This window comes from Podarcis melisellensis, assembly GCF_964234715.1.
Source record: "Podarcis melisellensis genome assembly, chromosome: 6".
NCBI lineage: Eukaryota > Metazoa > Chordata > Lepidosauria > Squamata > Lacertidae > Podarcis > Podarcis melisellensis.
In genome coordinates, this window is record NC_138538.1 from 43272704 (window position 1) to 43288164 (window position 15461).

At 42.3% G+C, this 15461-nt stretch overlaps 1 protein-coding gene across 4 annotated transcripts in view; it reads right to left on the reverse strand.

Annotated features, from left to right (window-relative positions):
• Window positions 1-15461, reverse strand: part of FOXP4 (forkhead box P4) — a 152837-nt gene that overhangs the window by 61520 nt on the left and 75856 nt on the right. For all 4 annotated transcript variants that reach the window (XM_081915576.1, XM_081915577.1, XM_081915574.1 and 1 more), the window contains exon 4: window positions 1132-1254. In XM_081915576.1, the coding sequence (XP_081771702.1) occupies window positions 1132-1254 (123 nt within the window). The remainder of the gene's footprint in view (window positions 1-1131; window positions 1255-15461) is intronic.

Here is a 15461-nt window from a genome sequence, read left to right on the forward strand (position 1 = left end):
TGGCTCCCCCAAAACACCCCCCAAGAAAGATGTTACATCAAGATACAGTATTATTCCCATGGGGCATTCCATCCCAGTAATACAAGCAGAACAGCTGGCAAAGCTTTGTGTTGTTAGAAAAAGAAAACCTTGACATCTTGTTTTTAAGGCAATTTGACGAATTTTGAAATTCACCTGCACCTGAACATCAATCCAATCTTCAAGGATCACTTTTGCCCCAACCCCCAAAATTTACAAAAACCAAAGGCCAAATACTTTGACTCAGTACCAATTAGAATGGCATACACATCCAACTTACTATTTCAAACTTGCTGCAATTATTCATAGTTAATGCTCTTAATATTTCACGGGAACAGCTAAAGCAGGGAGGAAGAGGCAAAAATGGAATAAGGGCCTTTCTAGTCTCTAATCTCATTGCATAGCAATGTACAATTATGATTATTCAGTTGTCATAAGGTATCCAGACATTTCCCAAGGCAGAGCAGGAGAAGACTAACAATGTAGCATTAGCAATGAATCTGTACGATTTTGTTGCCGGGGAAAAGAAATTCCCTCCCCACACAAGCACACATCCACACCTCAACACCTTGCGACAAGACCTGACTCCCAAATCCATTTGATGGGGACAGACTCTTCACTCTACTAGCACTGGTCTAATAAAGCATGAAGAAGAAGAAAAACTTAGAGAGTTTTGTTAATGTTTTTTGGAGAGAGACCCCTATGATACAGCAATCTTTAAACTGTTCATTGGGAGGGCAATTCAAGCCCCTCTCAAAAAAGAGCTGCCATTTACAAAGGGGGAACTAAAACAATTTCAGCTAGCCTAGATATTTGTGGCTAAACCATATTCAGAGGCAAAGGACATGGAGGATAAGTTCTTACAGTAGAAAGTGTAGAACATGGTTGTCCAGGACTTACATTGCACCTAAGCAAGGACACATTAAACAAGCCTGGGTAAGTATCTCTCTGCCTCAGGACATCAGTGTAGAATATCAGTGCCTCATCTCGGAATTTACAAACAGAAAACACATTATATTTGCATGCGAGAAATGTAGAGACACAAAGGTCGGTCCTCTGAAATCACATGAAATGTCTGTCACAAGAAGGCCACTCAAACACAGGCCGTCTTACCTGTTGCAGCATAATTGCTTGCTGCTGCTGCAGCAGAGCTTGGAGCTGAGGAGGAGACAGGATTTGTTGCATCTGCTGTGGGGTGATCATCTGAGGAGACATCATGGCCACAGACACTGGAACCTGCAGAAATAAAGGACGGTGGATGATGGCATATGCTATACCCAAATGAAAGGGTGTAGGTAGGAGAACAGGGAAAGAAGGTACAGCTACATTGATTCTTCCTGGCATGTGGGCAAAAGCAAGATGCTTGTTACACTTACAAGTACTGCCAGGCCGACTGGCTCCCGGCACATCCCCTCTCAAAACTTCACAAGGACACGACCTTAGAGTTGAGATAAACTGGTCTGTCCAATCCTACAACTTTTACCCATGACAGACCAAACACAGTGAGGCAAGTCCAGGGCAAAAGCTGATCTTAAGACCACAAAGATAAATAAATCATTTGTCAGACACCCTAATTCTGTTGCTTCACTTTCTACAGGTAATTGAACACAGTACAAAATATTGTAGAACTTGAACTAGTTTTGAACTTGAGGTTAGACTGAAACAAACACAGACACTTTGAGCACCGATGGCTCCATAATACCACTTCTTTGCCTTTGGAAAAAGCTATTGCTTGTAGATGATGATGGTGATATGATTTACTTCACTTCTATGCCCCTTAATGGGACGTGCGGGTGGCTGTGTGGGTTAAACCACAGAGCCTAGGGCTTGCCGATCAAAAGGTCAGTGGTTCGAATCCCTATGATGGGGTGAGCTCCCGTTGCTCGGTCCCTGCTCCTGCCAACCTAGCAGTTCAAAAGCACATCAAAGTGCAAGTAGATAAATAGGTATCGCTCTGGCGGGAAGGTAAACGACGTTTCCGTGCACTGCTCTGGTTCACCAGAAGCAGCTTAGTCATGCTGACCACATGACCTGGAAGGTGTACGCCGGCTCCCTCGGCCAATAAAGTGAGATGAGCACCGCAACCCCAGAGTCAGCCACAACTGGATCTAATGGTCAGGGGTCCTTTACCTTTTTTATGCCCCTTAATATATTTAAAGTATCTCTAAGAAGTGTACAGAAAATGAAAGCAACAGCAGACAACTTAAACAAAAGTATTACAAAAATACACAGTTACATATAAAAATGTTACATTGATACAAAGGTCTCACCCAGGGTCCAAACAAACTCTCAGCTCACCCACAAAAGTCTCACAACGAGAAGAGCTTCTGAAAGGTTATTATTGCTGTGGTATGCACTGCTATGAAAGAACCTTTTCCCTGTCACTACTTTTTTGAACCCCTCTTGGAAGGGAAACTTAAAGAAGGAACTCAAAGGTTGATCATAAGGAAGGGAATGTAGGTGCTTGGGGAAATTAGGAGGGTGCTTTGGGGATTAGGGAGATTAGGGTTATCAATTTATTTCTGGAAAAAGTCAGGCCAAGGTGAGCAGAGGAGAAGTTTGCCCAACACACACCACTTTACTGGCATGGCCTTCCCAGCATCACCTTAAATCACTAGTTTTGAAGATCAGAAGTTCTGTGAGGATGTTGAGGGTCATAATGATTCTCAGCATTCTTTACACAACAAAGGCTCTAATCCAGGGGTAGGCAACCTAAGGCCCATGGGCCAGGTGTGGTCCAATCACCTGAATGTGTCCTTTTTATTTAAAATGCATCTCTGGGTTATTTGTGGAGAACAGGAATTCGTTCATTTCTTTTTCTTTAAAATGTAGTCCAGCCCCCCACATGGTCTGAGGGACGGTGGACTGGTCCACGGCTGAAAAAGGTTGCTAACCCCTGCTCTAATCTCAGGAGTTCTTCTGGGTTCAAAAATTTACATTTGTATGGCCTTAATACAGCTGCTTACACGATTCAATGTAACTCCTGGAGATATTCCAAAGCAGGCATGTCCAAAGTCCATTTGGGGGGCCTAATGTGGCTCGCCGGTTGGTTTAATCCGGCCCATGTGGCAGTTTATTTCCTGGGGTAAAAACCCTCGACAACTTAAATCCTTAAAAAAGGATTTAAAGGTACACGTTTTAACTCAAGGCTGAAAATGGAAACCAAAAGTCAGAAGAACTCTGGTGAAAGTGGCCTGCTCTCTGCAAACCACCATTAAGAGATGCAAAAACCACTATTCTAGGTATTTTCTCCTAGCTCAGAAAAAAATCGGTGTAGAATCAGGTTGATAAATATGAGTGGTGTCAAACTGTTATTTAAAGCATTTGTATTTGGCCTTTTCACATTTCCTCAAGGCATCTCACAACATATTTAATACAGAAGTACAATGAAAACCAAATCTAACCAAAAATAATCAGCATAATTTTTTTCCTCCTTACACTCCAGACTACAACACAATTCTTACTTCTACATTCAATGTCTTTAAATAAGTGCTTCTTTGTACCCCATGTAACTTCACCTGTGAGATAAGTAGGCTGTGAATGGTTACATATAGGTCGTGGTGGTCCAACTTTCATACCAAGTGGGCCGCAAGAGTACTTTGGCACAGAAAACACAGGCCGCACACTGCCTTGTTGCTTGAAGAGTGGGGAGCAGAGGGCCAAAATCGGACACACACACCCAGCCCTCACGCTGCCTTCTCAAAGCTAGCTAAGCAAGGCAGCAGGCTTTGGGGAGGAGGGTGTGAGGCTCCTTCCCAAAGCTGGGAAGGCCCTAACTAGGCTTTGGGAAGAAGGCTGGACTCTAGAACCCTGTCAGAACCATCACACCTCCTTCCTCAAGCCCAGCACTTTGCTTAACCAGCTTTGGGAAGGCATCTGTAGGGGGAAGGTGTCAAATGTTGCTGAGGGGGTGCCAAAAGAGGCCCTGAGGGGCACCAGAAGAGGCTTTAAGTGGCCCTTGGGTTGCATTTTGGACCATCCCTGATATAGGTCAATAAAAACAGCTTGAATTGGGTTTGGAGACTCACTGGCAGCCACTGTAATTGCCTCAGAACCAAATGCAGGAACTCTTCCCTGCCTACACTCACCTGCAGCTAGGCTAAAGCATTCCACACTAGTTACAGCTTTCAAACAGCCTGAAAGGACAGACCTATATAGACCAAACATAGTCTTTGTTATTATCTGAAGTAACAAAGGCATAGATAATGGTTCTTACCATCTGGAAACAAGTACAGCCAGTGTATCATAGACGTAGTAATACTGACTGACCCAGGAACGCACCAGCCTACATCCCTGCTCTAAGAGTCCTACAGCACAACAGGAAAACCTGCCACTCCAATTCCCATCAGCATCACCTTTAGTCTTACCCCGATTAAGCCTCAGTTCATTAATTAAGCCTCATCCATCTAACCACAACCTTCACACACTAGCTATGGAAAGAGGCAGCAATTTCTAGCTTCATGGGTAACAAAATATAAAAGCTGGGTGCCATCCATATACTGTTTATTCCCAATCCCTAAAACTCATGGTACTTCTTTGCTGCAGGTTCCTCTATTTTCAGTTCAATGCTTTAGTGTTGGACAAGAATGGAAAGAAAATAATATGGACATAGGAGTTTTGCATGGCATTCCCTCATAGAATGAACTGATGGCACCTATCCTATAATTTCTTTCGTCTACCATGTGACTAGGTTTCAATTCGGTGGGGGCAGAGATAAGGTGACAAATTAGTGTGCTCTTGTTAGGAAGAGAGAATAAATGTAGTGAGCAAGTTATTCCACCTTCCTTCTAAGACTACTTTGCTTATCATACCTCCATACATACAAGGAAAGTACTAGTGGAAATAAGTCCATCTAGGCAGGAATTGATTGACTGGTTTAATAATCGCATGGTCATGGGGTCACAATTGGATCACTCCACACACCTCTGGCTTGAAGTGAGAGTGGAAGAAGACCAGGAAAGATGCAAGAGCCTACAGAGAAATCAATGGGGGTGAAGTGTGTTTAAGGTGCAGATTGTGCAGGTGTGGAAAGTATGGAAAGAGATGCTCACGAAGGGTGTATTAAAGAGATGAGCTCTACTTGAATAACTGTCAGTACATATTTTAAATTGATGTTCCTGGAGAAGGGTTAACAAGTGCACAGAAACACCAGTCTCCAAGCTACCTATCCCTTAGGGATTCAGTGCACCTTTTTGAATAATGTGGCATATTAAATATTATTGCTATAATAGCAATAGTGGCAGCAGCAGTAATAAGAACAATAACCACACCTTATTCTCAGAATGAAGGTTGCTTCAACTGTCATGCGATCCCTGCATGGAAAACCTTTGGTGTAAGGTAAAACACAAAAAATCCGAACACAGACGCGCGTGTGCACACACACACACACTGTGATCAACTGTATGTTCATGCAGTGACATTTGCATCAGAAGCAGGAAATCAACTGGACAAGCACTGGGAAGATGGCAAAGGTGTTAGAAGAACACTGAAGTAGTAAGGGACTTTTAAAAAAGCTATTCCATTCATCAGGCTTCACTGCAAAGAGCATTTGAAGAATACCCACATTTTCTCAGCACCACAGATGAAGATCTCTGTCATGTAAAAAGTGACAATAGAGTGACTTTCAGAACCAACTGACAAAATTTACAGGCTTGACTATTATAATACACAATTTTCCTAGGAATGAAATTTCTGCATGGAGGGCTCTCTGGAGCAGGCATTTCACTCTCACTAGCATAAAAGTTTTTCGAGCTAAATAAAGTTTCCCGGGTCTTTTCTATCTGCAAAAGGCCTGCAGATTCTCTATTACCGGGAATATTCTTCATAGAGTAGTGGTTCCCTGACCACCAGCACCCCACATGGCACAATTGAAAATTGCTGAAGGTCTTGGAGGACCACTTAATGATTTTTCTGCTGTTGTTCCAATTGTTGCACTAGATGATGTATTGTATTTTTATTGCTTGTTTTATTTCTTATATATTGCATTCTATTGTATTCCATGGAATTCATATGGTTATACAATAAAAGAAGTAAAAGAAGCAATTAAAAATAAATATTTTTAATTTGATGGAAATGCTGTCTGCTGTCTTCAACCATAAATCCACAAACATGCTGTAGACCATCTGAATGAAGCTCACAGACCACTGGTGGTCTATGGACCATAGTTTTGGAACCCCTGTCTTGGAGAATAAAGGCACCATTTGGAGTTAATGCTCCAAGTATTGAATTGTATACAAAGGGAAGAGATGGTTCCTAGAAGGTGGAAGATGATGAAGGACTCACCAGACCTAGGCTATGTGGGGAGTAATTGAAATGATATGACACTCACACATAGTGTGACACACCTTGTCAGATCATGTCCTGCTCCACGAGCCTTCACTTTGTGAAGAATGACTATTGGTTTCCAAGACCAGGACCTTTATCCCAGTTGCCACTGAAACTAAGGAACGACCTTCCAGCTGAAGTTAGAGGATGTTCCTCCTTTTGTCTTCAGTAAGAGAGGAAAAATACATCCGCTTTGTAAAACACTCTGAGCAAAGGAAAAGGGGCATCTAAATCACTTTAATCAAATTAATCAGGGAATGCAAATTATTGCTCCATTTCATCTATGCCTTTCTCTTAAGTAGAGAAAATAAACTTTCCAGTTAGGATTAGCCCTCTATTGCACTGTTGTGAAAGAACAAAGAATGTCCAGAAATAGCTCAAATTTGGGGTGCATTCAAAACATCTGCCCCAGCCCCTCCAGAATATACACGAGATACAGCTAATGCAATCTGAAACTCTCATCCCTCTTGTGTCCCTTGTCAGGGATGCACTCTCCCCTCCATCCCAGTTTGAAATCGAACAACTCAATGAAGATACTGCAGTGAATAGTCTTCACCCTCCCACTGGACCACTCAGGATGGAAAAGGCTGCAGTTTGTCACATGAAGCAGATCAAACTCACCATCAACCTGGCAAGTGTGACAACCTGGAGGGCAATCTTACCTTTAGTTTTACAAGGAGTTTAATACCTCACTCAGAAGGAGGAACCTGAGCAGAGGGAATTCTACCAGGGAATTTCTCCCCCCTTCTGTCCTATTGGTTCAAGCATTCAGGAGCTTGCTGACCTTTGGGGCAGGTTGCAAGTCTTATCTGTTTACTCAGGTTGCTGGCTTGAGGGAGGTGCCCAAATTTTCATTTGTTATTCCAGAAGTCACTTTGAGTCAACTTACAAAGTTAATTATTAACTGCTGTGGGCTTGCTCCAAAACTGTAAAGAGGCACCATTAACCAGAATCAGTCCATGAAGCAAAGCTGCAAGACCCTTGGTCCTCCCTAACAAAATCCAGACTGTCTAACCTTCTTCACGCTGGACAGAGATTCTAGTCCATCAATATAGCACAGTTAGTTGCAAAGTTCTTCCAACATTCGCCTGAAAGAATCTTGTGCAAAACCTAATATAATACTGGCAGCACAACATGGAAAAGCCATTGGTGAGGTATTCCACTAAATTATAGTGGAGTAGTTAAGATAAAGCCTTGTTATCATAGCAAAACCATGGCCTCTGCAACCTGTATTTCACTGATGTACATTGCTACTAGTATTTTGTGCTTTGTCTAACCAACGGAATGGGTGTTCCAACATGCAAGTAGCAATGAAAATCAACATAGAAACTCAGGCAGCAGTACCAGGAGAATGAGAAAGAATGGAGTTGATGCCCACTCACTAGGAGACAAGCATCACGCTAATTTCCCTTTGCTGTTCATCAGCCTGCAATGTGCTCTGAATGAGAGCCTGTAATTAATTGCTCATCTGCATCCCCCATCTGAACTCCCTTCCCCACCAACCCCCACCACTACACCGTGCATCCAGCTTGATACACGTTGGCTGGCATTTTCAAAATCGGAGGCATTCTAATTACCGGAGAGTTATAACACCTTCCATTTCGCGCCCGTCGGACTGACACCCTGTCAAGAGCAAAGAGACTTGCCAGAGGTTTTGACAACACTAATTGCCCCTATAATCTAAAAACACAAAGGAGAGGCGATTAGTCGTGAGGGCCGCAGCTCTCGATCCGACATGAGGTTTTCACAACGTTACAAGAAAACAAAAGCAGTGCCTTTTAGAGTGTGATGGCTGCTAACAAAGCAGAATTATATTTTCATACAAACCTTTGTCTACATCAAATCGCTTTCCCCTTTCTCTTAAAATGCTAAGCTGACACAGAGAATGGTGGGGGCTCCTTAGGAAGAGGGGCAGGAAAGAAGATAAAAGATACATGAGCAATGGTTCTTACAAGATGGGAGTATTCTTAGGACTCAAGGCCTCCAGATTTCTTGTTTCCTGGTTTAAGATGAGATGGTGAAAAAAGTAGCCCCATCATTTCCAGGGCTGGGTTCTACCATCTTATCATCTACCTCCCTCAAGATCTTCTACCCAATATTATAAGAATTGTCAACACAGTAGCTGCATCTCATTACAGAAAACATTTGCCCTAATCAAATGCTGAAAAGTGGTTTAATATATCAGCCCTGCAAAGTTATAAGCTAAACACATGTACTCTGCTTATTGACACAAGCAATGATGCAAAACTCCGTCCAGCGCTAACAGGAAATTACCATTGTTAAAAATGAGGTTTCAAATCATAATGCTTCCTCGTTGTATCTCCTCTCTTAGTGTACACCTATTGTCTGGAGATTTAAACAAGACAGACTGACCGTTCAACAAGTTTATAGCTCATCTTGTGCAACAGCAGCACCAGTCCTGACAACACAGTTTATGTGTTTGTATTCAAGTTGTTTATTAAACCTGGGGGGGGGGGGCAAAAAACAAGAAAGCATGCTAAGATCCTGATAATGGAAACAATCCAGAATTTAAAATCTGTTGAAGCAACCCCCCAATACTAACACAGACCAATAGGCTCCATAACTTTAGATAGCCATAACTGCCCTATGCAGCTATTTTGCTTTTCCCTTCTAGCTCGAGCAGTGTGAACAAAGATAAATAAGTTACCTATAGGCTAAGAGCAGGGGCTTCAATTAAGGGGCAAAAGGCTTCAGTCCATTTCTTGGTGACTCCAAAATCAACTTTTCCATCAAAATGGAAGCTAAGCCTGCTCACCCTAAATATCTTTAGTAGCAACACCTTAAGCTACAGCATGCAGGATGGCATATCTGAAGATAATGGAAGCGTGAGAGGCCTGTTTTAATGGCTCACACAGCCACAGTAACATGACAGCAATTTTGACATGATCTGAACATACAACATGAAAGCTTGAATTTGTTTCTACTGTTAAACACATGGATTCTTTCAATATACCATATCAGACTCTGGGAGGATGACAAAGCTCCCAAAGCATTAGGCCATCTGGGCAGAAGATACTTTAATTTGGGGCATAAGCTTTCAAATATTTAATAGGAATCATACAATCAACAAACATTATAGGGAACTCATGTTAAAAGGAAAGATCAACCACTTTAGCATCAACCAGTTAGTTCTGGACTTTGCACACTGCAAGCTCAACAAGAAAGAAATATTAAAATAATGTTCTGGTGCAAATGAAAGTTGAACTAGTACAGAAACTTCAACTAACTCCTTGTCCCAAGCCTGCTTTTTTACTTTCATAAGAACTGTAGACTCTTCTCCGTTCTCTGAATATTAGCACTCCCAACAACAGAAGCATTGTGTCTGTAGACAGAGAGGCTGAATTTCTCTCTCCAAGAATGGTTTGTGGGTGTGCGTGTGTCATAGCTGGCATCTGGCAGACAGTGAGCTAAGGCAGGCAGTGACTCACTTGTTGGCCAGTTGCCATTCCACAAAACTGCTTACTAACAGCGCTGGCTTCCTAACAAAGCTTTGACAATGCATCTGAAGAGATGCTTTTCCAGGATGCCTTACTTAAATGGAATCCCACCATACCAGAGTTAGGAGTGAAATGCAAAAGGATCGCCAGTGTGTGGTGGAAAGTGTGTTTCCTGATGAAAGCTCACCACATTCAGTGACGTTAGTTGTGATTTCAAAACAGATAAGTAAAAAGCAGAACTTGGCAGAACAGATTCTTAAGATAAGACTGCAGTACCAAAGAAGCAATATGGCAAGAAGGAACCAACCATCTAAATCAGGGTAAGAGTCATTAATGAAGCATAACACAAGACTTCAGCTGAAGGCTGTGTTAGATGAAATCTCCTATTGCTTGAAGCTGGATAAAGTATCCCAAGAGTCAAAGAGGTTACAGCATTCTTCAAGGTAGAAGGCAATTCCTTACCTAGTATATCAATTTGTCTTTGAGGAACAGAGGGAGAAAGGATCACATGACTGAATGAGCATGACTGGAATACTGAACGCTACAGCTCATATTTTGGTTTGATGCAATGTTTGAAATCTTGTTTTGCTGTGTAAAACAACAGATAAATATTCTGTGCCATTGTAAAACAACAGCTATTATGTGAAGATATCTGGATAGAGCAAGCGAGCTGCAACAGATGCAAAGAAACCAGGTGTAGTCAGAAGAGCAAGTTCAGGGATGGAACAGCTCACGCACAGCTAAAACGTACTCCATACACCTACCTGGAGTTGCCATGTGGTGCCCATTGCTACAATGACACTGCCGAAGTCTTCCCCAGTGCCTGCAAAGCCTCTGACATGGCAAAATAATGTGAGTTCAAAGCACGGTTCTTCCTAATTTTTACTAGGGTTTCCCTCAAAACGAGGACCCATGCTTTGGATCAATGTTTATGTAGTGCTTGCAAGTACCAGATCTGTGATACTGTGCAGCTTACCAATGTAAGATTTAATTATACAGTGATATATTATTTTTGAGGGGGGGAACCCCCAAGGAAAATGACACAAATTCAAGAGGATCACTTAATTTTACTGGATCTGATTTTTATCCAGACCTCATGGTAAAGCAAATAATGGGCAGTAGTCAATATTTGCACAATGGGAAATCTAAAGGTTGGAAGAACCCTTAGATTTTGGGGGGAGGGGAGGGGAGAATGGCCCATTACACAAAGAAAAACTTTGCACTGACAAAACATTCTCTTGAATACAACCCAAAGCACGTTTGTGTTTGTGTGCACATGCACTCTATTGGGGGGCGGGGAAAGGTGACCTGGAGGAGAGAAGCAGCCAGACAAATTGGTGCCCATGCAATTCTCTCAAGAACCTAAATAAGTCCCCTGTCCCCAAAAGGTTGGTGACCCCCTCTAATAAAATGTTGTAATGGGTACATACCAATCTACACTCCACACATGAACAGGTTTTGGACTGATTTTCTAAATCTGCATAAGGTTAACAAGCAATCTAGTACCAGTCCCATTCATAATTTATTCCATTGGCCTACCCTGGTATCTGCCTACAGCTTTAGTTCCAACATCACACCTACACAGTTGTACAGAACCTGATTATAAACTTCTGTAATTTGAAGCAAGATGCATAAAACATTATTAACAATTCTTGGGAAAGAACTTTCCTCAAGGAAATGGGTTCAGATGAAACCACATGTTATCACTCCAAATAGAGTATGATATACAGTGGGACCTCGGGTTAAGTACTTAATTCGTTCCGGAGGTCCGTTCTTAACCTGAAACTGTTCTTAACCTGAAGCACCACTTTAGCTAATGGGGCCTCCTTCTGCTGCCGTACCGCCAGAGCACGATTTCTGTTCTCATCCTGAAGCAAACCTGAAGCACTATTTCTGGGTTAGCAGAGTCTGTAACCTGAAGCGCATATAACCTGAGGTACCACTGTACACATGTATGTTATGTCTCTTGCAACCCATAGAGCTGTAAGATTCAATGAAAAGGGATGAAGAGAACACTTAAGAATGTACATTAACATTCCTTGATGGTAAACAAACTAGGAACAAGGTCATGTCTGATGCTTTATTTACCCTAACGGCCTTCTAAGGTTGCATCTGCCTTTGCTGATCTCAGACCTAAGGCTAGTGTAGGTCAGGCTGTGCATCAGACCTGTACCAAGTTTTCCTATCATCCTGGTATAAGCGACTCCTATCCTACATGCAGCGGCACTTTAGACTGAGGACAGTGCTGCCACACAGTATCTGTTCAAAACGAGCTCAAATTTTCTTGAAACCAATCACATAAAGCAAGAGCAAGTAGTGGTGAAATGCTCAAGCGGGACAGAGGCTTGGTTCACATGTCACATTAATGTTCAATGGCGCGTGCTGCTCAAAAGACAACACTTCACTCCTCCCAGCTACTTTCTTCAGTGTGCCACGGAAGCAACAAACCAGAGCCTGGCTAGCTTTCATGTGTGAACAAGGGCTCATGGTTTGTTTCTCTCTTGACAAACCATGATGGTAAGCCAATGAGACTTTTTCACCCGCATGTTGCTTGTTCATTTTAAACCAGTGTAATTTAAACTATGGCTTAAAGTGATGTGCAAACCAGTTCAGAGTGTAGCACATAGGAAAAAAATTCTGTCAGTAAGAGTGCAAGAGAACTAACTGCAGTAAGACCAAGTGGGGGGAAATCAGCTACACAGCAGACACACAGGCAGCTCTTTTTCCTCGAGTGAAGCAATGCAGAGGGGCCAGTATTGATCTGTCTTCATTACCCATTTCACTCAAGTTCAAATCAGCAAAATACACTTTTCCACACCAGTGCCCTCTCTGCCACAGCAGACAAAAGAAAAGCAATTTCCTGCAGTTTGCTCCAAACTTGCTACTCCTTCCATGTACCATTGCCCCCCCGCTTCTGCTACAAACATGTCTTCAGATTTCCTCCACAATCTTCCTTCAGAAATGGACGGTCCTCAGGAGAACGGCAAAAGAGAATCCAATGTTGCTTTCTAATCACCAGATTTTTTTCAATAGGCATGATCTTGTTGCAAAATTAGTTTCTGATACAGAATCAAGAAGATCTCTGAAATCCAAAACCATTCCAACTATAGACCTTTTGAAAAGTATTTAGTCCATATGGTTGGAAATAAAACGTGGCCCAGCATAGAGCAAATGCAGCATAGTGGTTAGAGTGCCAGACTAACACTGCATTGATCCAAGTTCAAATTCCCAGTCATGTGACTTACTTGGTGACATTTAGGCCAATCACGTTCTCTTAGTTTAATCTATTTAACAGCACTGTTGTGAGGATAATATGGGGCAGGGAGAGTGGGGAGAAGAGAGAGGAAAATCCTTGCAAGACACCCCAATCTCTTTGGAGGAAAGGCAGGATTGAAATGTAATACAGTGGTACCTCGGGTTACATACGCTTCAGGTTACACACTCTGCTAACCCAGAAATAGTACCTTGGGTTAAGAACTTTGCTTCAGGATGAGAACAGAAATCATGCTCCAGTGGCGCGGTGGCAGCGGAAGGCCCCATTAGCTAAAGTGGTGCCTCAGGTTAAGAACAGTTTCGGGTTAAGAACGGACCTCCCGAACGAATTAAGTATGTAACCAGAGGTACCACTGTACAGTGGAACCTCATGTTATGGATGGGATCCGTTCCGGAGGCCTGTCCGTAACATGGAACTGATGCAAAACCGAAGCACCGCGTCTGCACACGGGCAATTTAGCGCTTCTGTGTGAGTGGCGAAACCCGGAAGTAACCCATTCCGGTACTTCCGGGTTGCCACAGGACGCAACAAGGAAACACGTAACCTGAAGCAGATGCAACATGAGGTATGACTGTAAGTAAGAAAATATATAAACAAACAAATAAAAAGTGGCAGCAAATTTTCAGGGCTACAGCACTCAAAATGAAATCCTAACACAGAAGAAACTTGGGGGGGGGGGGGAAGCAGCTGAGGAAACCACCACTTAAATAATCAATACTGGCAATTTCACACCTATGTATTATGCTGCAGGAAGCTTACTAGGAACCTGGGGCCAATTTAGCATTTCACTGCAAACATACAGCACAATATTATTACCGTACTATTATTCAAACAATTAATTACCTGCCCTTCACCCTAAGGTCCCTCGGCAGGTACAAGGATTATAACCCAACGTTATTATTAAAACACAATTATTACACAATATTGAATAGAGTTTAAAAAAACATAAAATTATAGAAAGAAGGTGGGTCCCAAAATACACATCTCAAGTGTCAAAAGCCAGGGTAAACAGTATTCAGCCTTTGCTGAAGGTGTCAAAAGCACCTCTGTGGGGAGCCCCACAACTTAGGGGCTGCCACAGAGGATGCCCTCTCCCAGACTGCCACCGTCCAATATCTGAGGGCGCTGAACATTCAAAAGGGCCCCCTCTGGCACCAACTATATATGGTAGGTGATGTAAGAAGGAAGTGGCTGACCTGGTATCACACAGTGAGCTTCATGAATGACTATTTTGTCTCCTAAATAAAGTAGAAATAATGGCTGATAAAGGCACCATTAGATCACCTAGGTTAAATCTGAATACGTATTGTGGTAAGACTCGAGGTAGCTAAAATCTAATTGTTTCATGTCAGCGGGACTAACACTATCTTCAAAACGCCTCTTCAGATCCACACTAATTTTGAATCTTTGTATATAACCTTTTGAAAGCCCAGCTGAAAAGTGACATTCACTTACAAATACAGAGACTGCTGCTACCAGGGCTGATCAAGAATGAATGGTCATTCAAGAACTTGAATGGCCAAGTTATTAAACCTATCATTACCTCCACACAAAGTTTCTAACGACAAGCAGCAGTTTACCTTCTTGAAATCAAATAAGTGTTCCTCTCCTGGACGGAATGTGATATTAAAAAAGAATTTAATTACAAAAAAGGAATCAAAGGAATTTTGTTTTAAGTCATCTGATGTCACACATGCTTGGATCTAGAACTAAGAATCGCAGATTACTTCACAATGGAACCAAGAATCAATAAGATGGTGGCAACTTTTAAACTGTTACCCTAAATTACAGCCAAAGTGATTAGGCTTAGTTCTAGCACTTCATCAGGAAAACTGGAATTTCTCTTTAAACATTTCAAATATTGATACAGTGGTACCTCTGCTTACGTACTTAATTCGTTCCGGAGGTCCATTCTTAACCTGAAACTGTTCTTAACCTGAAGAACCACTTTAGCTTATGGGGCCTCCTGCTGCGCTGCCGGAGCACGATTTCTGTTCTCATCCTGAAGCAAAGTTCTTAACCCGAGGTATTATTTCTGGGTTAGCGGAGTCTGTAACCTGAAGCATATGTAACCTGAAGCTTATGTAACCCGAGGTACCACTGTATCTTTATACTAGGGTGGAATTTTCAGGAGTGACTATTGATCTGAACCTATGACTGTAGTTACCCAATTGGAAATAGCACACACAAACACACACACACACACACACAGAGAGAGAGAGAGAGAGAGAGAGAGAGAGAGAGAGAGAGAGAGAGAGAGGGAATATGAATGGGAAAACAGTTAGGACACAGCTGAAAGTAATGCCATATAGAAGAAAGGCTCATGACTTCACTTGACTGAGAAGTTGCCATCACTAAAATGATTTGTATTTGGCTTCAAAATTTTA